The following is a 21790-nucleotide window of genomic DNA, read 5'->3' as shown; positions in this document are numbered from 1 at the left end:
TACTTTACAATCTGCATGCAATTTGCCAACACACAGTGCAATTGCATACAGATTGGCAATGAACTTAGACCGAGCATATATAGACACTGTAATACAATAATCTCTCTGGAGATATGAGCCCGAGCTTAAGTATTCAGAAATCACTTATTAACTTTATGATTTAATATCCTGAAAGTGAGCTGTGCATAGAATATGTACAAAGTATAAAAAGTTACAAATAATACAGAAAATACAAAAAGACACACAATTGGCTATTGACTATAAAATAAAAGGGAATAAAAACAGAAATAAAACTTTTGCTAAGAGTTATCCTGTGACTGGAGCAAGTTAGAGAAAGTCCGCGATTCGCCAGTAAAATAGAAATGGCTCTGTACGAATCACCCCGTCCATATCTCAGGGTCCTCAATTTATTGAAATATGGACATAGGCTGGACATTAGCCCTTGGCCAATCAACCCTGTACCAGCCCACAGGACGTTCTGGGTACTGAAGTACCCAAAGTCGATTGGACCAGGAACAGTTTTAATCACCAAGTCAGGGATAGAATTTCCGACGCCAGCGCATCAATCTGATCGCGACAGTACCAATCACTGTTCAGCTGTTGCAATCAGGTGCCATATAACTGTTTTCTGCATTTCTCTGGGATTCTACAGAGGCTATAAATACAGTTTTACATGCAGATGTAGCTTACAGTGTGTCCAATCAGAAGGAAGTATTTTCATCTCTCTGCAACTAATATTGTATCTTTTATGAGAGAAGAAATATATTCCTCTGATCTGTGGATATAAATCAAAGCTAGCAGACAAAGTGGAGCCCTCTCCTGCTCTCCTGCTGCTTCCCGAAGCTGAAATGGTTGGATCTCTTCTTTTAGATTTCAAGAAGGTGGCAATCTCTGGCTACATAGGTGACAACGTTTTTTTTGACATGCTCTGTCCTTTCAGATGCTAATTGGTGAACATATGTCTCTGACTGAATTCGGAACACTTATCTTTAATAACATGGACTGAAACTAAATTTACAATGACATATTTCTACTGATCACATCTCAACAACTCAAATCTTACATTTATGTCACAGGGCCATGGGCCATTTCTTATGCAACTGCCCAGTGCGACCAAGTAAGTCCAGCCAGCCTCATCCTTCATATATCCAGTTATCCAGAACCTAAACCACCCATGTCATTCTACCCATGTCATTACAGGTGGCTCGAAAGGAAGTCAAGTTGCGGGCAATCATTGATTCGGGAGCATGTAGTTGTTTCTCGGACATCCACCTTGCCCAGAACCTAGGTATTCCTCTTTGTCCTAAAACACAAAGGCTTGATGTACTCCTAGCAGATGGCACCGCTCCTAGCTCAGGACCCATTACCCAAGAAACCATTCCCATCCTAGCCACAACTGACTCTGTCCATCAGGAATTCATTTGCTTCAACGTCCTGAGATCTCCCATGTTTCCAGCCATCCTAGGAATACCTTGGTTGCAAGCTCACAATCCTTAAATCAACTGGCTCAAGAAAGAAGTCACCTCCACATCAAATTACTGCCTTCAGCACTGCGGCACTTGCACACCCACCAATTTCCCTGTGTACCTCTCAGTTCAGCCTACATCAGATGCCAGTCAATCTGTTCCCCCTGCCTACCACCATTTCCTTGATGTATTTGATAAAGGGAAAGCTGACACTTTACCATCTCATCGATCCCATGATTGCCCTATTGAGCTGCTTCCAGGGGCAGAAATACCCTTTGGGCAAAGCCTCCCACTATCCAAAATAGAACTGAAAGCTCTCCAGCAATATATTGACGAGAACCTTGCCAAAGGATTCATCCGTCCCTCTTCCTCACCTGCCAGGGCAGGTATTTTTTTCATTGAAAAAAAGCACTAGTCTCTCTGTCCCTGTACAGATTATAGGGAACTCAACAAGACCACCATTAAAAATTGGTACCCACTCCCTCTTGTTCCTGAGTCATTTCAGAGGTTTCGGACAGCCCGAGTGTTCACCAAGCTAGATTTATGAGGAGCCTACAATTTAGTCAGATTAGGGAGGGCGATGGGTGGAAGACCAGTTTCAGAACACGCTTTGGGCACTTTGAGTACCTAGGGATGTCGTTTGGATTGTGCAACACCCTTGCAACATTCCAACACTTTGTGGATGATATCTTCAGGGAATACTTCAATCTCTTCTTGATCGCCTACCTGGACGATATCCTGATTTTCTCCAACTCATTGGAACTCCACTGAGACCATGTTAAAAGGGTACTGACTACACTAAGGATGCATGGTCTGTATGCTAAGGCGGGAAAGTGCGAATTCGAGAAGCAGTCCATCCAGGTCCTTGGGCTCATAATCTCTACTGAAGGAATCTCTATGGATCCTCAGAAAATCTAAGCCATATTGGATTGGCCTGCACCTAGTGACAAAAAAGTGGTCCAAAGATTTGTGGGCTTTGCCAACATTTATCGGAAGTTCATCAAGGGCTTCTCAACCATTATAGCCCCCATTTCCCAACTCACTCGCCAGCATGCAAGTTTTCTCTGGAGCCAGGAAGCACAGACAGCCTTTGAGCAGCTAAAAAAGCAGTTCACTTCTGCTCCTGTATTACAACACCCAGAGCCAACACTTCCCTTCATCCTGGAGGTTGACGCATCAGAGGTGGCTACAGGAGCCAAGGCCCAAAAGCTCTGCTCCATCCGGTAGCTTTTTGCTTTAATAAACTAAGCCAAGCTGAAAGGCACTACAACGTAGGCAACAGGGAACGTTTGGCGATCAAAATGGCATTCAAAGAATGGAGGTACCTTTTGGAAGGAGCTAGTCACCCAATCATGATCTTCACAAATCATAATTATCTAGAATATTTAAGATCTGCCAAGCGCCTAAGATTACGGCAAGCTAGATGGACCCTATATTTCTCCAGGTTCAATTTTCACATCACCTACCGCCTCCTGATACCATACTGTCGGCCCAACATTTTTTGTTGATCCAGCCCAGTCTGAAGCTTTTGATTGAACAGGCATCTGCATGGTGCGCCGAACCTGAGCAGAACTTGTTAAGAAGGCAGGATGGCTTTCTGTGGTACCAGGATAAGATCTTTGCACCCCATGAGGTAAGATCCCAAGTTTTCAAGACATTCCATGACCATCAACTGGCTGGTCACTTTGGAGCCCAAAAAAAATGGATCTGATCCAGCAATCGTTTTGGTGGCCCAACTTAAGTCAGGACTGCAGAACCTATGTAAAATCCTGCACAGTATGTCTACGTAGCAAGGGAGACAAAGCCAAGGCATGGGGGTTGCTGAGGCCCCTATCCATTCCTAATCATCCCTGGGAAATGATCGCAATGGACTTTATTGTAGACTTGCCATCTTCTGAGGGGTTTGCTACCATCCTAGTAGTGATATATTGGCTATCCAAGATGACCCATTTTCTGCCAATGATAGGAACTCCTTTGGTGCCTGAGACGGCACATATCTTTATTAAGGAAATCGTTAAGCTACACGAACTGCCCAGCAATATCGTGTTTGACCGAGGGGTTCAATTTACCTCCAGGTTCTGGAGAGCCTTATGTAAAACTCTGAAAGTTGAACTCTGCCTATCATTGGCCTACCACCCTCAAAGTAATGGGCAAACAAAGTGAACAAACTAACCAAACGTTGGAACAATATCTACAATGTTTCTCCGCCTTTTCCCAGGATGATTGGACATCTCTACTCCCATTAGCATAATTTGCATACAATAATTCCGTCCATTTCGCTACGAATCAGTCACAATTTTGGGCCAATTACGGATTCCACCCTTCTTGCCTGCTGGATACCATACTCAAAACCTCGGTACCTGCAGTTCATGACAGAATCAGCAGGATACAGGACAACTATTGAGCTCTCCAGGAATCCGTACAAAGATTGCAAACTGACTACAAAAGATACTATGACAAGAAACGGAGGGGAAATCCTTCTCTGCAGGTTGGAGACCAGGCTTGGTTATCAACAGCCAACCTAAAACTTCCTTGCCCATCGTGGAAGTTAAGACCAAGATACATTGGGCCCTTTCGGATCAAACAAGTAATCAATCCAGTGGCATATGAGCTATCTCTTTCCGAATCATATGGGATTCACCCAGTCTTCCATGTTTTTCTGCTCAAGCCAGCAGTTCATGATCCATTTCCGGGAAGAGTGGAACCTCCTCCGCCACCAATAACAGTTGGGGAGGATGCAGAATATGAGATAGAATCAATCCTGGACTGCAAGAAGTGAGGAAGGCAGATCCAGTACTTGATCAAATGGAAGGGGTAACTCCTGAAGAAGGCTCCTGGGAACCAAAAGACAACATACAGTGGGGATCGAAAGTTTGGGCACCCCAGCTAAAAAATTTTATTAATGTGCATAAAGAAGCCAAGCAAAGATGGAAAAATCTCCAAAAGGCATCAAATTACAGATTAGACATTCTTATAATATGTCAAAAAAAGTTAGATTTTATTTCCATCATTTACACTTTCAAAATAACAGAAAACAAAAAAATGGCGTCTGCAAAAGTTTGGGCACCCTGCAGAATTTATAGCATGCACTGCCCCCTTTACAAAGCTGATACCTGCCAATGTCATGGATTGTTGTCAATCATCGTCTGGGAAGACCAGGTGATGTCAATCTCAAAGGTTTTAAATGCCCAGACTCATCTGACCTTGCCCCAACAATCAGCACCATGGGTTCTTCTAAGCAGTTGTCTAGAAAACTGAAACTGAAAATAGTTGACACTCACAAAGCTGGAGAAGGCTATAAGAAGATAGCAAAGCATTTTCAGATGTCAATATCCTCTGTTCGGAATGTAATTAAGAAATGGCAGTCATCAGGAACAGTGGAAGTTAAAGCAAGATCTGGAAGACCAAGAAAAATATCAGACAGAACAGCTCGCAGGATTGTGAGAAAAACAATTCAAAACCCACGTTTGACTGCACGATCCCTCCAGAAAGATCTGGCAGACACTGGAGTTGTGGTACACTATTCCACTATAAAGAGATACTTGTACAAATATGGTCTTCATGGAAGAGTCATCAGAAGAAAACCTCTTCTACGTCCTCACCACAAACATCATCGTTTGAACTTTGCAAATGAACATATAGACAAGCCTGATGCATTTTGGAAACAAGTTCTGTGGAACGATGAGGTTAAAATGGAACTTTTTGGCCGGAATGAGCAAAGGTACGTTTGGAGAAGAAGGGGCACAGAATTGAATGAAAAGAACCTCTGTCCAACTGTGAAGCATGGGGTTGGATCAATCATGCTTTGGGGTTGTGTTGCAGCCAGTGGCACAGGGAACATCTCATGAGTAGAAGGAAAAATGGATTCAATAAAATTTCAGCAAATTTTGGATGGTAACTTGATGCCATCTGTGAAAAAGCTGAAGTTAAAGAGAGGATGGCTTCTACAAATGGATAATGATCCTAAACACACCTCGAAATCCACGGGGGATTACATCAAGAGGCGTAAACTGAAGGTTTTGCCATGGCCTTCACAATCTCCTGACCTCAACATCATTGAAAATCTATGGATAGACCTTAAAAGAGCCGTGCGTGACAGACAGCCCAGAAATCTCAAAGAACTGGAAGACTTTTGTAAGGAAGAATGGGCAAAGATACCTCAAACAAGAACTGAAAGACTCTTGGCTGGCTACAAAAAGTGTTTACAAGCTGTGATACTTGCCAAAGGGGGCAGTACAAGATATTAACTCTGCAGGGGGCCCAAACTTTTGCAGACGCCATTTTTTTGTCTTCTGTTATTTTGAAAGTGTAAATGATGGAAATAAAATCTAACTTTTGTTGACATATTATAAGAATGTCTAATCTGTAATTTGATGCCTTTTGGAGATTTTTCCATCTTTCCTTGGCTTCTTTATGCACATTAATACAAATTGTTAGCTGGGGTGCCCAAACTTTCGATCCCCACTGTACATGCCCCCAGACTTCTCCAGGAGTTCTACTCCAAATATCCAGACAAGATGGCTCAAGTAGGCATCCAGAGGCTGCCCTTTATGGGGGGGGGGAACTGTCAGGGCTCTGTCCTTGGCAGAGGTGTTAGGCGACCTGACACCCCTGCCAGTACCTTGCATGGCCGCAGAAGTTCACATCGGCTCAAATTTGGCAGCAAATAGACTTTATAAGGAAGCCCTGCACTACTCTCTGGCTCCCCAGTACCTTGTTCCTGTACTACTGTGATCTGTGATTTCCTGTTACTGACTCGGCTTGCTCCTGGACCTGTCTTCTCTGCTTAAACCCTGACCTGACCTCGGCTTGGCTAATGGATATTCTCTCTTGCTCCTCTGTGTATGACCTTGGCTATCACATCTGACTATGTCTGTTCTGATCTCCACCTGGTACGGAACCTTGGCTTTGAACCGGCTATCCAGTAATCCTCTGTTCCCCGGAAGGGCTTCCATACCTCACACAGGTGCCACCTGTCTGCATCTCAGTGCATCAGCTGTGCTCCTGAGTGGACCACCAACAAGCACTCCTACAGGTGACCTGTGCCACTCTGGTCCTGACTCCTGCTGTCCCACTCTCAGGGGAGTCTGGAACTTAGCTGCAAGGGAAGCCCTCTCTCCATTGGCCTCTCACACCAGGTAAGTGACAACGGAGGAGAGCGGACACGTTCACTCCCTTCTTGTCCTGACCCAGAAGTGACGTTATGACAGATTTCCCGACCATCGAGGCCGGCAAAGAATGTAATGCGGTGCGATGTGCTCTACATTACATCCAATGGAGTACAGGGGAACATTGGGGGTCTTTTAGACCCTGGATGTCTCAATAAAGAGAACCTGTCATCAAAAGTCATCTCATAGAAGACTTTGTCCCCTTAAGTAAAATGTGTTTTTTTTTAATTGTAAAGAATGAAAGTTACACCCAAGTACATAACTTCTTCCCTTAAAAATTTTTGAGGCTCCCCACCCCCACATATATGCACACCCAAATGTAAGAGCACACGCTGGAGCACCTACACGTGATAACATTGATTGTGATACACGTTACATATCGCCGGTCACACCAGAATGAGAGGATAATTCTAGGAGCAGACCTCCTCCGTACTCTATACTGATGACCTAGAAGGGGCTATAAATGTGTCCCCTATAGATAATACCGGGACTAAAGGTTGTCACCATTTCAGCACACACAACTTAAGGTTTGACATGTTGGATATCTATTTACTCGCTGCAACCTCGGCTTTTATATTATTACACATAAATGGGTCATTTATTGCTTTTTGTGCCCTGAAATCAGCTTAACTGTATTTTTTTATGAAATTTGGCATTTCCTAGACTTTGTGATAATATTTTGTGACATAAAAAATTAGAACTGCTGCTATTTTATTCTCTAAAGTCTCTACTTTCAGAAAATCAATATATTGGGGGTTTTGTGTCATCTTCAGGCCTAAAATGATTTTTAAACGTGCAAAAAATGCAAAAACGTCTCTGGGAGTGAAAGGCAGAAAGGATAAGCAGGACACTCCCCTTTCCTGAGGAGCAGCCAATCGGTTCTCATTACACTGCAAGGTCTCTCCCCTCCCTGCTAGTCCCCGGGTGCGGTGCTGGAGACAGGTGGGGGAGGGGAGGAGGAGATAAACAGAACAATGTTACACATATGAAATGTTTTAGTCCCTATAAAGCCCCTTTCATTTTGGATACCCCCGGACATTCCTAAAAGTGCCTCAGATTTATATACATTTTCTGTTACAAAGGAATGTTTCCTTCCTCCTGAGCAGCAATGTAAGGGGCTCTATGCTCCATACTCCTGACCCCGGCACTCCATCATTGTGTTGGCTGCATAGTGTAATGATTGCCCATTGGCTGCCTGTGTAGTGTCATCATTGCCCTTTGTAGGCCATGTATGGTCAGGATGGTCCTTGTCTTGTCTATTTATTGTCAGTGCTGTTTGTTTAGAGGACCATATTACTAGAATTTATCTCCACAATGAGGAGAATGTTCCGGCCCCGGAAGTGGGGGAATGTTCTGCCCCTGAAGGGGTTCATCTGGGTTCCCACACTATATATGTGTGTATCATCATCTGCTGGAGATAAAAGACGTCACAGTGACTATGGAGGAAGAGGACGGACATGACTATGGAGGAAGAGGACGGACGTGACTATGGAGGAAGAGGACGGACGTGACTATGGAGGAAGAGGACGGACGTGACTATAGAGGAAGAGGACGGACGTGACTATGGAGGAAGAGGACGGACGTGACTATGGAGGAAGAGGACGGACGTGACTATGGAGGAAGAGGACGGACGTGACTATGGAGGAAGAGGACGGACGTGACTATGGAGGAAGAGGACGGACGTGACTATGGAGGAAGAGGACGGACGTGACTATGGAGGAAGAGGGCGGACGTGACTATGGAGGAAGAGGACGGACGTGACTATGGAGGAAGAGGGCGGACGTGACTATGGAGGAAGACGGCGGACGTGACTATGGAGGAAGAGGGCGGACGTGACTATGGAGGAAGAGGACGGACGTGACTATGGAGGAAGAGGACGGACGTGACTATGGAGGAAGAGGACGGACGTGACTATGGAGGAAGAGGACGGACGTGACTATGGAGGAAGAGGACGGACGTGACTATGGAGTAAGAGGACGGACGTGACTATGGAGTAAGAGGACGGACGTGACTATGGAGTAAGAGGACGGACGTGACTATGGAGGAAGAGGACGGACGTGACTATGGAGGAAGAGAACGGACGTGACTATGGAGGAAGAGGACGGACGTGACTATGGAGGAAGAGGATGGACGTGACTATGGAGGAAGAGGACGGACGTGACTATGGAGGAAGAGGACAGACGTAAACGTGGAGGAAGAGGACGGACATGACTATGGAGGAAGAGGACGGACGTGACTATGGAGGAAGAAGACTGACATGACGGGGGGTTACTGGGTGTAAATAAAACATAACATCTTATTACCTCCTCTGCTGCCATGTCCACCAATGTCTCCTCTCTGCTTCCTGTCTGTCCCTGACATCACTTCCTGTCTGTCCCTGACATCACTTCCTGTCTGCATTCCATAGAGACTTCCTGTCTGGGTAGAAGTGAGATCAGCACCTTGTGGAGTTCAGAGGAACTGCAGCCCCGAGATCCATCCCATAATCCCCCTTCCTGTATAATATGTACCTTACAGGGATACTACGGGAGATGAAACATTACTGAATAAAGGAAGAAGAAATAAATGTAACTCTTATGTAACCAACTGTTCAACAAACATCTCTTATTACATATAGAAAAGTCTTACAAACACAGAACACAAAATACAAATGTATAGCTAATGAGAGCGATCCCGCCAAACCTGATCCTTCTGGGGGGGACAATGCAAAAATATATATCAATCCACTCATAATGACATCATCTTCTGGGAGTGTCTGCACATCCATCCATTTCATACACATTTCATTGTCTCAGCAGATCTCCTGCAGCCTATTAGCTCCCATTTCCCTCTCTATGTCTCAGCAGATCTCCTGCAGCCTATTAGCACCCATTTCCCTCTCTACGTCTCAGCAGATCTCCTGCATCCTATTAGCACCCATTTCCCTCTCTACGTCTCAGCGGATCTCCTGCAGCCTATTAGCTCCCATTTCCCTTTCTACGTCTCAGTGGATCTCCTGCAGCCTATTAGCTCCCATTTCCCTTTCTACGTCTCAGTGGATCTCCTGCAGCCTATTAGCTCCCATTTCCCTTTCTACGTCTCAGTGGATCTCCTGCAGCCTATTAGCTCCCATTTCCCTTTCTACGTCTCAGTGGATCTCCTGCAGCCTATTAGCTCCCATTTCCCTTTCTACGTCTCAGTGGATCTCCTGCAGCCTATTAGCTCCCATTTCCCTTTCTATGTCTCAGTGGATCTCCTGCAGCCTATTAGCACCCATTTCCCTCTCTACGTCTCAGCAGATCTCCTGCATCCTATTAGCACCCATTTCCCTCTCTACGTCTCAGCAGATCTCCTGCAGCCTATTAGCTCCCATTTCCCTCTCTATGTTTCAGCAGATCTCCTGCAGCCTGACTGCTCGGGGGAGGGATTTTGGCCCCTCTGATTTTGCAGTAAATGTGATTGCATTAGTCCCGTTGATTTTCGTATTTCCATGTAATAAAAGGTGTCACATGATGTCGGGTTCCCCTTTCTCTCCTCCCTGAGTGTGTATTTAGAGGCGGAGCTCCTGCTGAAATGGCGGTTGGAGGCGGAGTCTAGGAGGGACACTGACAGAACCCGCAGCAGACTTGCAGGAGTGAGCGAGGAGGATCCGGTTCCTTTACCATCGGAGATGAGGAGAGTGTGAAGGATGTTTGTGACTCTGGGAGCTGAAAAGCTGGGAGTCCTATTGGTGTGGTGAGGGGGAAGCACTACTAGGGGGCGCCCTCACCATCCCGTGTACAAGAGGTGGAAGAAGGCGGGGCTACACTACAGCTGACACAGTTTGGAAGGCGGAGCACTTTCACACCTTATCAACTTTTCACTGATTGGTGGATATTTGGAGTAAAATAAGTGGATTGAAGTAGATGCAAAGTGGAAGCGGTGGACTTGCAGAGAACACTATACTGAGCACACAATATTGTCCGTCTCCATGGATTTGCACAGGATTTGAGATGATTTCCTATAGCAGCAAATCTGATGAGATGAATGAAGTGGGTGTAAAGTGGAAGCAGTGGATGTGCAGGGAGCAGCATCTTGAGCACAAAGCACTTTATGTTGTGGATGGATTTGCACACGGTTCAGTTTCCTTCATTTATTGATAAACCCCATAAGACCAATGAAGTGGGTGTAAAGTGAAAGCAGTGGATGTGCAGAGAATAGGATTTGGAGCCCCGAGCTCTTTATCTCTGAATGTCTCCACATATTTGTAGTGTATTTGTGATGATTTCTGTGCACACACAATAGGACAGCGCTGTGACACATAATGCTCTTCTAGATGACAGGGAATCCTTCCCTTTGTTACAGCAGCAGTCCGCTAGAAGGTTTTTGTAGGTTTGGAGTTGTTACACATAGCGCAGGTTTTATCCATTTATAGTGATGACATCATTGCCCAAATCTGGGGGTCAACAGCCATTTCCACCCTTTACTCCCAGCTGGGGTTATTATTATTATTATACAGGATTTATGGCACCAACAGTTTGCACAGCGCTGTACAATATAAGGGGGGCGGTACAATTACAATACATTTCAGTACAGAAGGAATAGGACGGCCCGGCTCGTGGAGCTTACAATATGAAGGAAGGGGGAGGGGATACAAAAGGTGATGGCTGCGGGGGATGATCTGGTGGAGGTGATTCAAGTACAGTTCTTAGGTGGGGGTGGGGTAGGCTTCCCTGAATAAGTGAGTTTTCAAAGATCACCTAAAGGCAGAGAGGGTGAGGGGCTGACCATACATACAGTGGTAGGGAGTTCCAGAGGATGGGAGAGGATACAGCCCAGCATTTAGAAGTGGTCATCGGTCAGGAACATGTCATACACGGCTCAGAAAAAAAGAATGTAGTGGTTAGGAACGTCACGTACAGCCCATCATACAGAGTTCAGTGGTCAGGCGCACATAATATACAGCTCTGTGTACAGAGTGCAGTGGTCAGGAGTACATCTTAGGCCCGTGTACAGAGTGTAGAGGCCAGGAACCTGTCATGTACAGCCCTGTGTATAGAGTGCAGTGGTCAGGAGTATGTCATGTACAGCCCTTTGTGCAGAGTGCAGTGGTCAGGAGTATGTCATATACAGCCCTGTGTATAGAGTGCAGTGGTCAGAAGTATATCATATGCAGCCCTGTGTACAGAGTGCAGTGGTCAGGAACCTGTCATGTACAGCCCTGTGTATAGAGTGCAGTGGTCAGGAGTATGTCATGTACAGCCCTTTGTGCAGAGTGCAGTGGTCAGGAGTATGTCATATACAGCCCTGTGTACAGAGTGCAGTGGTCAGGAGTATATCATATACAGCTCTGTGTACAGAGTGCAGTGGTCAGGAGTATGTCATATACAGCTCTGTGTACAGAGTGCAGTGGTCAAGAGTATGTCATATACAACCCTGTGTATAGAGTGCAGTGGTAAGGAGTATATCATATACAGCCCTGTGTACAGAGTGCAGTGGTCAGGAGTATATCATATACAGCCCTGTGTACAGAGTGCAGTGGTCAGGACTATATCATATACAGCCCTATGTAGAGTGCAGTGGTCAGGAGTATATCATATACAGCCCTGTGTACAGACTGCAGTGGTCAGTGTTATATCTTAGGCCTGTGTACAGAGTGCAGTGGTCAGGAGTATATCATATACAGCCCTGTGTACAGAATGCAGTGGTCAGGAGTATATCATATACAGCCCTGTGTACAGAATGCAGTGGTCAGGAGTATGTCATATACAGCCCTGTGTACAGAGTGCAGTGGTCAGGAGTATGTCCTATACAGCCCTGTGTACAGAATGCAGTGGTCAGGAGTATGTCATATACAGCCTTGTGTACAGAGTGCAGTGGTCAGGATTATATCTTAGGCCTGTGTACAGAGTGCAGTGGTCAGGAACATGTCATAAACTGCCCTGTGTACAGAGTGCAGTGGTCAGGAACATGTCATATACAGCCCTGTGTATAGAGTGCAGTGGTCAGGAACATGTCATATACAGCCCTGTGTACAGAGTGCAATGGTCAGGAACATGTCATAAACTGCCCTGTGTATAGAGTGCAGTGGTCAGGAGTATATCATATACAGCCCTTTGTACAGAGTGCAGTGGTCAGGAGCATGTCATATACTGCCCTGTGTATATTGTGCAGTGGTCAGGAACATGTCATATACTGCCCTGTATATATTGTGCAGTGGTCAGGAGTATGTCTTAGGTTTGTGTACAGAGTGCAGTGGTCAGGAGTATGTCATATACAGCCCAGCATGCATAGTACAATGGTCAGGATTTTGGGGTATACAGCCCGGTATACAGAGTACACTGGTGAAGAATATAAACCCTTGTAAGGAATGCAGGTATCCAGCGACAGCCGGGAGGACCAGATTGGTGGGCTATGCCTAAGAAATGTGGAATAAGACGGAGTAGGAGGAGTGTGATTACAGGGGGTGTAAAGTCAGGAGGTTTGTTACCTCCATGCATTCTATATATGAAGGTAAATACCCTTCTCTGTGCAGCAGCCCCCCCAATACTCACCTGAGCCCCATCCTGATCCAGCAATGTGCTCAAGATCCTCAGCAGTCTGGGGACTCTCCCTTCTCATTGGCTGAGGCAGGAGCAGGGGCCATTGGCTCCTGCTGCTGTCAATCACATCCAGTGAGCCAAGGAGGAGGGAGAGGGGACTCTGTGGACACAGAGCAGTGGCTCGCTCTCGAGCCTGCTTGGATGCCCCTGTGATGGATATGGTAAAATGCCTATTTGGTTTCCTGTTGAATATTTACATTTTTTTATACATATCTACTTTTATACTTTTTATTTTTCTAAATGCTTTGTATGAATATATATATGTTGTGTGTATATCTTTTTCCTGCTGGGCTTTGTGGTACTTTAAGAAATCCTTGCTCAAAAAGTGGCTGCTTGGCAACCCCTCCCATCGAGTGAACTTGAAGAACAAAAATATTTTCTTTCCAAGATAACACCTAAGAGGAGATCACCACGAGCCCTGAAGGAAGTTTGCCTTGTATGGACATGACCAATTAGAAGCTGTTAGATTTTTAGACACATATAATACTTCTTCTAGTGTCTTGAGGCGATTATGAATGAAAGAGCCATTGAAATAAAAAAATGAAGTGTGATTTTATTCTATCACACAATGGTGTCAAATAAACAATGTAAAGCGTATTATGAACAGTTCCATGGAGATACAACTACTGTAAAAATGACAAGCGAAGGTTTAAAACAAAGTCACCATTATCTGTCATGGCTGTCCTTGCCATGTGCGATTCTTATGTCCTTTTCCAACTCAGAGTCTGAGAAAGAAAGAGCCGGACGTGACGTTAATGATGATCTCGTCTTGCAGCACCTGTTCCAGCATCTCATCCGTGTGTGTACGTGTATGTCAAAGTGTCAATATTAGTGTGTGAGCGTGAGTGAATGTTCCATGTCCGTCGTCTCATGGACTTTTAAGAGGCAAATGTACGTCATAGTTAGTGATCTCAATACCTTCTATGGAAAGTATTACTGCTTAGCAAAGCCATTTCATATAAGGAAAAGATGCTATACTGTACATATGATGCTTGATGGACAGGAACATATGTATGCTGATGTACCAATATTATAAGCTAATGACGTAACCCTCAGTTATATTTAAAGTATAGTATAGCTTAAGAACATATCAATGTATATATGTATCAATGTTAGAAACGTATACTAAATACAAACAAATACCATTAAAATACGTACTGTAATAGTAAGTCCCTTCTAATAACCTTGACATAACTACCAAATACTTTTATGCCTAAATATAGCATACATTACATTACATTGAGTTTATATAGCGCCAAAGGGTTTGCTCAGCGCTGTACAATAGAGGGGGGACAATACATGAAACATTACAGCAACTACAAACAGCACACGAGGGGTTAGAGGGCCCTACTCTTTCGAGCTTACAGTCTAGGAGGGAGGGGGTAGAGGTACAGGAGGAAGTGGCTGTGGGGGATGGAGTGGTAGGAGGAATGAAGGAGAACGTTCAGTTAGGTGAGGGTGGGGTAGGCTTCCCTAAAGAGGTGGGTTTTCAGGGAGCGCCTGAAGGTGAGGAGGGAAGGTGACAGTCTGATGGATTGGGGTAGTGAGTTCCAGAGGATGGGGGAGGACCTGGAGAAGTCTTGCAGTCGTGCGTGGGAGGAGGAGACCAGGGAGCAAGATAGAAGGAGGTCTTGTGAAGAGCGAAGGGTACGGGTAGGGTGGTACTTGGGAATCAGGTCGGTGAGGTAGTTAGGGGCAGTGTTGTGAATGGCTTTGTAGGTCAGAGTGAGTAGTTTGAATTTGATGCGTTGGGCGATAGGGAGCCAGTGGAGGGAGAGGCAGAGGGGGGTGGCAGAGGTGGAGCGGGTGGTGAGGTGGATGAGTCTAGCCGCTGAGTTGAGGATGGTCTGAAGCGGGGAGAGCCTGCACTGGGGTAGGCCGGTGAGGAGGGAGTTGCAGTAGTCAAGGCGTGAGATAATCAGGGAGTGCACAAGTAGTTTAGTGGTGTCTGGGGTAAGGAAGGAGCGTATTTTGGCGATGTTGCGGAGGTGGAGCCTGCATGTGTTTGTGAGTGATTTGACATGAGGTTGGAAGGAGAGGTTAGAGTCCAGAATGACTCCAAGGACTTTGGCTTGCGGGGCGGGATTGATGGTGGTGATGTTAGTAGTGATGGATAGGATGGGGGGGGGGCGCGGGCAGGAGGGAAAACGAGAAGCTCGGTTTTGGAGAGGTTGAGTTTGAGGAAATGGAGCGACATCCAGTCAGAGATGTCGTTTAGGAGGTGAGTGATGCGGGCGGAGAAAGTGGAGGTGAGGTGAGGGGTGGAGAGGTAAATTTGAGTGTCATCAGCATAGAGATGGTAGTTGAAGCCGTGGGAGTGTATGAGTTTGCCAAGGGAGGAGGTGTAGATGGAGAAGAGAAGGGGTCCAAGGACAGAGCCCTGGGGGACCCCAACAGAGAGGGGGAGTGAGGGGGAGGTGGCACCATTGTAGGTGACACTGAAGGAGCGTCGGGATAGGTACGAGGAGAACCAGGAGAGAGCGGTGTCTCTGATGCCAAGGGAGAGTAGTTTATTAAGGAGGAGGGGGTGGTCAACTGTGTCGAAGGCCGCGGAGAGGTCCAGGAGGAGGAGGACAGAGTAGTCGCCTTTGGCTTTGGCGGTTAGTAGGTCGTTGGTGATTTTGAGGAGGGCGGTTTCAGTGGAGTGTAGGGGACGGAAGCCGGACTGTAGTGGATCAAGGAGGTTGTTGTCAGTTAGGTGGGCGCTTAGGCGGTTGTAGACTAAGCGCTCCAGGAGTTTGGAAGTGAGTGGCAGCAGGGAGATGGGTCTGAGGTTGTTTGGGTCAGAGGGGTCCAGGGAGGGCTTTTTGAGTATGGGGGTGATGTGCGCATGCTTTAGGGGGGAGGGGAATACGCCGGTAGAGAGGGAGAGATTGAAGATGTGGGTGAGGGAGCAGATGAGGGAAGAGGGGGGTGACTGGAGGAGTCGAGAGGGGATAGGGTCCAGGGGGCAGGTAGTGAGGCGGGCTTCTGAGAAGACCCTGGTGACTTCCTCAGTGGTAGTAGGGCTGAAGGAGTGCAGAGCTGGTGGGGTTACGGTAAGCGGGGTCTTGGGTGTGGAGGGGGGCAGTGCGGTTGCGAGGTCAGAGGAGGGAAGAGATGAGGGGGAGATAGGGGGGGGAGGCTAGGTGGGGAGGTAGATTGCGAGTTGACTATGTCCTGACGGATTGCATCAATTTTGTTATGGAAATGAGTGGCAATTTCGTGGGCGGTGAGTGAGGTACTGAGTGGAGGAGGGGGGGGGGAGAGCAGGGAGTTGAAGGTGGAGAAGAGTCGGCGAGGGCAGGAGGAGAGGGTGTTAATCAGGTTTACGAAGTAAGCCTGCTTGGCGGCGTGGAGGGAGGAGGTGTAAGTGAGGAAGGCAGATTTGTAGAGGGAGAATGAACGGGGGGACCTGGTTTTGCGCCATAGTCTCTCTAGCGCGCGACTGCGACGTTTGAGGCATTTAGTGTGGTCGTTCTGCCATGGTTGGAGCGGTCTGGGTTTGATGTAGCGTGTGGTTAGGGGTGCCAGAGAGTCTAGGGCAGCTGATAGTGAGTCGTTGTACGCGGTGGTGGCTAGGTCAGGACATGACAGTGGAAGGATGCTGTCGTGTAAGCGGTCGGCAGCTGAGTGGAGGGGGGCCGGGTTCAGGTTGCGGAGGTTGCGGCTGGTGATGGTTTGGCGCTCTGGGGGGGGGGAGTTAGGGGAAGGGGAGATGGAGAACGTGAGGAGGTGGTGGTCGGAGAGAGGGAAGGGGGTGTTAGAGAACTGGTTGAGGGTACAGAGGTGGGAGAAGACGAGGTCCAGGGTGTTCCCTCCGATGTGGGTGGAGGAGTGCGTGTGCTGTGTGAGCGCGAAGGAGGAGGTTAGGTGGAGGAGTTGGGAAGTAGCCAGGCTGTTGTCGTTGATGGGGATATTGAAGTCCCCGAGGATGATGGTTGGTAGCTCAGAGGAGAGGAAGAAGGGAAGCCAGGCAGCGAAGTCATCCAGGAAGCGGGGTATGGATCCGGGCGGCCTGTAGATCACTGCGATCCTTAGGGGGGTCGGGGTGAAGAGCCGGATGCAGTGAGCCTCGAAGGAGGAGAAGGTTAGGGAGGGAGGATTAGGGAGGACCTGGAAGGTGCTCAGCGGTGATAGGAGCAGGCCGACCCCACCACGTTTGTGACCGCTCAGTCTTGGTGAATGGGACCAGACGAGACCTCCATAGGAGAGTGCCGCAGGGGAGGTGGAGTCAGTGGCCTGTACCCAGGTTTCGGTGATGGCTAGGAGGTTAAGGGAGCGGGAGATGAAGAGGTCATGGATGGCAGTAAGTTTGTTGCAGACCGAGCGGGCGTTCAGGAGTGCAACCGAGAGAGGGGGGATGGATGCGGGGAGAAGGGGCACAGATATGAGGTTGAGGGGGTTACGGCAGCTGGCGGGAGCAGGGGGGTCCCTAGAGGAGGGGTGAGGTGGCGAGGGGCCAGGGTTCGGGGAGATGTCCCCAGCAGATAGGAGAAGGAGAAGGGTGAGGAAGGTGGCATGGGGATGGGAAGTGTAGGAGCGTGTGGGTCTGGTAGTGGTGGCACGTGGGTCGACGGGGGAGTGGAGTAGCAGGAGGAGGTGGTGAGTGCCGTAGTGGGGAGAGGGGAGAAGTGAAGGGGCAATGTAGAGCTGTTTTGGGGGGGTAGGCGGGTAGAGGGAGGTGATTTTTGGGATGGTGGAGAGGAAAATGAGGAGGAGGAGTGCAGGAGGCATGTTGGGGTGGGTGGGGTGACAGTTGGGTCAGGGGAGGTGAAGGGATACAGGTCAGGGCAAGGTGGTGTGGGGAATCTGTATTACCGTGGGAGAGTCATTTGAGTCCTTCTGTAGGGGTAGAGTGAGGGTGGAGGGCGGCAGCTGGTTGGCAGCAGTCTGTGGGTGCAGTAAGCTGGCGACCATGGGTGCTGTGGCATGTCTTCAGTGGGTACGGTGGTTCGGCTAGTGGAGGGGTCGTAGGGTGCGATGGCTGGGGGCGATGGTAGGCACGGCGACTGGTGATGCTGGCGGCTCGGTGACTGGGGTTGTTGAGGCCAGGCGTCGGGTGCTGAGGGCTCGGCGTCGTGAGGCGCTGAAGGTGTTGAAGGATCGTCATCAGGGTCGAGCGGGGCGTTGCGGTAGCGATCGTTGGCCCTGCGTGGTTTGTGCTCAACCGTGATCTGTTGCGGCCGGCAGGAGAGACCGCGGCTTCAAGGGTCGAGGTGGGCCATTAGTCGCCGGGGCATCGCCAGAGGGAATAGCGTGCCGGAAGGCAGGGTGCTGGGCGAGCGGTCCCTGGTGTGGTGGCTGGCTGGTAGTCCCAGGTGGGGTGGTGGGCAGGGGATCCCCAGTGGGATGGTGGCCGTGCTATCCCTGGTGGGGTAGTGGCGATCCCTGGAGGGATAGTGGCTTAGGGTCCCTGGTGGTTTGGGGTTTCAGGTGGATGGTGGGATCCCTGAGTGAGTCCCTGGAGGCTGGCGGTGTGATGGTGGTTGGGCTCCCTGGTGGGTAATGGGCGCCCCTGGTGAAGTACCTGGTGTCCTGGAGCGTCGGGGTGGAGGTGGATCCCTCCTGGGTTAGCAGGACCGTTGGTGGTGGTGGTAGCTTCCCGGAGGAGCGGAGGCGTCCCGCCGCGATTCCAGCCACGGCTGGCAGGAAACACCGCGGCTTCGGGTGCCGTGGTAGGCCTCAAGCTGCTGCGAACCGCCGGAGCTCCGCTGGAGGGACGGAGTGACTGTGGGTGTTGGTGGGGTTCTCGGCAGCAGGCACAGGGGCCCGGATGGGCCCTGATGGCAGCGGTAGGGGCGCAGGGGTGCTTAAGCTGACCATCCAGTGGCTGCTCCGGGCGATCTGGTACCCGGTGGTCAGGGATGGACCCAGAGTCGGTGAGGGGGGCCCTGGGGAGGCTGGCTGATCGGCGGGGACCGAGGAGCGGAGCGGCAGTAGTCCGGGCTGATGTCCGGCGATCCTGGTCGGCCGCGCCAAAAATCGAGGCCGCGGCTTCAGGTGCCGGGTAGGCCGCAAGTCCCGGAGCTCCGGGAGAAAGGTCCAGTGGCCTTCCCTGGCTGGCGAACAGGGACCGGAGGGTCGTGGGGCCCCCGTCAGGGTCCGCTGCCGCCCAGATGGCAGCGGATTGGGGCCGGGGGAGCAGGAGCTCGCCGAGACACGTCCGTCTCGCCGGACGTCCACTCTCTCACTCTACTCATACTCAACCTTCAACTGGTATATACTATTTCAGCTTAACTTGTATATCTTTTGGTCTCAGCTATAATTGAAGAATAGTAAATACTACCATTTGTCAAAGACCATTCACACATATTAATATTAATTATGACTAATCATAAAAACCAAATATTTTGCAAGCTTGCCATCAATATAAGTGCCGAATCATAATTTAGATTTAACATGTCCCCCTTATTATGATTAGTTCAAAATTAATGCCAAATCAATGCACACTTCATTCATGTCCCATACACACCGTCTTATACCAAATGATCGTATATATTCCTCATAACTGGACCAATCAAAAATAACTTTCCTTCAAAACTCTATACCTTATCTTTCAGTTTCTCTTCCTAAAAATTCTTAATCATAATGATAATTTTAAATGATATATGATAATAGTAATAATAATAATAATAAAAATAATTAAATGATGTAATAATAATTAATGTAGTATATTTCCATATTTGTATAATATTTTAACGCTCCGGAAATATACTTTCCATTCTACAATGTGTCATAAGTTTATATTGCTCCTATAAGAGTAATATGTTTCTTAACCTTTTATCAAAAGATATTCTAATAACTGGAATAACTCTATGAAGTTTTAACCAATCCCAATATGGATGTAAGTATCGAAATAAAAGGATCATTAAAATGTATATATGACCTATAACAATATTTTCAATAATAAATTGTTTTATCATTAATAAATAGATTTCCTCTTGATGAATCTTTTCTTCATGCAATGTCTATACAATATCTTCTTTAAGTTCTGTAAAGTAGAAACATTTTTGTTGAACGCGATAAATCAGTCACAAGTGTGAAGTATTAAGCTTTTGTTCAATCTTCTGCCCATATGAAGATCTCTTCTTAAACGTCCAAATTCCTTCACGTTGGCTTGTAGGAGATTGTTACGCTTCATGTTTGATTTTAGATGTCATTTCTGTAAAGAAATGCAGTATCATTACTTTGGCACAAACATTACATTATTCTTGCACCTATTTCAACAAATATGAAAGATTATGGAACAATCAGTTTATGAGTTTGAAACACATATTGTGAAGTAACATTACTTCCTATTTCCTTTTACAGAAAACCTCTATATATCAATCAAAATACTGTCCTAATCCTGTCTAAAATGACCTAAACTAGAATACAAAAGTAGTGTGATATTTAGGTATGACAGGACGCAATATTTCATCATAGGTCATGACCTCAAAACCCTGTTTTACTAAACAAAGAAAGGTTTTGTATCACCCCAGAGATGACAGGATTATGCCTTTGTTCTCATCCCTATAATATTAGAAATATGCGTAGCTGTTTTCTGTGCTGATGTCATTATTCTGGTGTTAGAGTGTTCTTCAGTAATACATGTGTTGCTGTGAATGTGAGGTAGAGACTTGTCTGATACAGCTGTACCTATCACAATGTGTTTGGCTAACAGTGCTCTTATCCACTGAGGATACCTTTCACCACATTCTCTGAATGTATCTTCCTCAAGAATTCTTCTTAGTGAACTGTCAGGAGACTGTAATATGATACTATGTGACTTCACTGTGCTTTCTGATGCTTTGATTGCATAAAAGAAACTTAGCAGTTGCAGTACCTCAGGTGTAAAAGTTCTTTCCAATGGTGATAAATTTCTGGAGAAGTATCTAATTAGTCTCTCATTACCTTCTTTTAATTGAGACAAAGTTACTGAAATTGCATTATCAGATACATGAGTTTTCACAACAAAAGGAGCATTGGAACAAACCTCCATAGTACCTAATGCTGGCGCATTCTGCAAATCCTTTTTCAACACTTTTAAAGCATTATTCTCATTTGGACCCCATTGGTCAACTAAGTTATTTTTACTCTTCAAAAGATGATGTAATGGCTTAACTTTCTCTGCAAAACCATCTATAAACTCTTTACAATGATTTATGTTTTTCAAAAATTGTTGCAATGCTTTATGTGTTGTAGGAACTGGAAAGGCAGTGATAGCTCTGACTGTTTCCTGCAATAATTGTCTCTTTCCTTGACTAATCTGCATGTGAAAGCATTTCACCTGACTTTTCATCAGCTGAACTCTTTCCGGGTTTAATTTTAGGCCTGCATCCTGTAACAACATAAATAGCTCAGACAAAAGAGTAATATGTTCGTTAACATTCTGCGTACTTAGCATAATTGTATTTACATGCTGAAAAATGCATTCTGGCCTTGAAAATTGTGATAGAATTTTTGCTATGGAATCATGGACTATACCATCACTGATGTCTAAACCAGCTACTAATCGAGTGAATGCATAGGTCTCTTTCTGAAACTTAAAAGCTAACTTGTATTGACAACTTTTAGCTATGGGGATCGAAAAATGACTGTTATCGATTTCCAAAACAGAAAACACTTTGGATTC

At 46.9% G+C, this 21790-nt stretch overlaps 1 protein-coding gene across 1 annotated transcript in view; it reads left to right on the top strand.

Annotated features, from left to right (window-relative positions):
• LOC149450582 (uncharacterized) overlaps positions 1-21790 on the top strand; it is a 122624-nt gene that overhangs the window by 80678 nt on the left and 20156 nt on the right. The window contains exon 4 of the mRNA XM_089691706.1: positions 2577-2591. Within this exon, the coding sequence (XP_089547832.1) occupies positions 2577-2591 (15 nt within the window). The remainder of the gene's footprint in view (positions 1-2576; positions 2592-21790) is intronic.

The sequence above is a fragment of the Staurois parvus genome, unplaced genomic scaffold (genome assembly GCF_062004578.1).
Source record: "Staurois parvus isolate SC_StPar_1 unplaced genomic scaffold, SC_StPar_1.0 ptg000570l, whole genome shotgun sequence".
NCBI lineage: Eukaryota > Metazoa > Chordata > Amphibia > Anura > Ranidae > Staurois > Staurois parvus.
The sequence above is the reverse complement of the archived record's forward strand: the minus strand, read 5'-3'. Positions and strand labels throughout refer to the sequence as shown.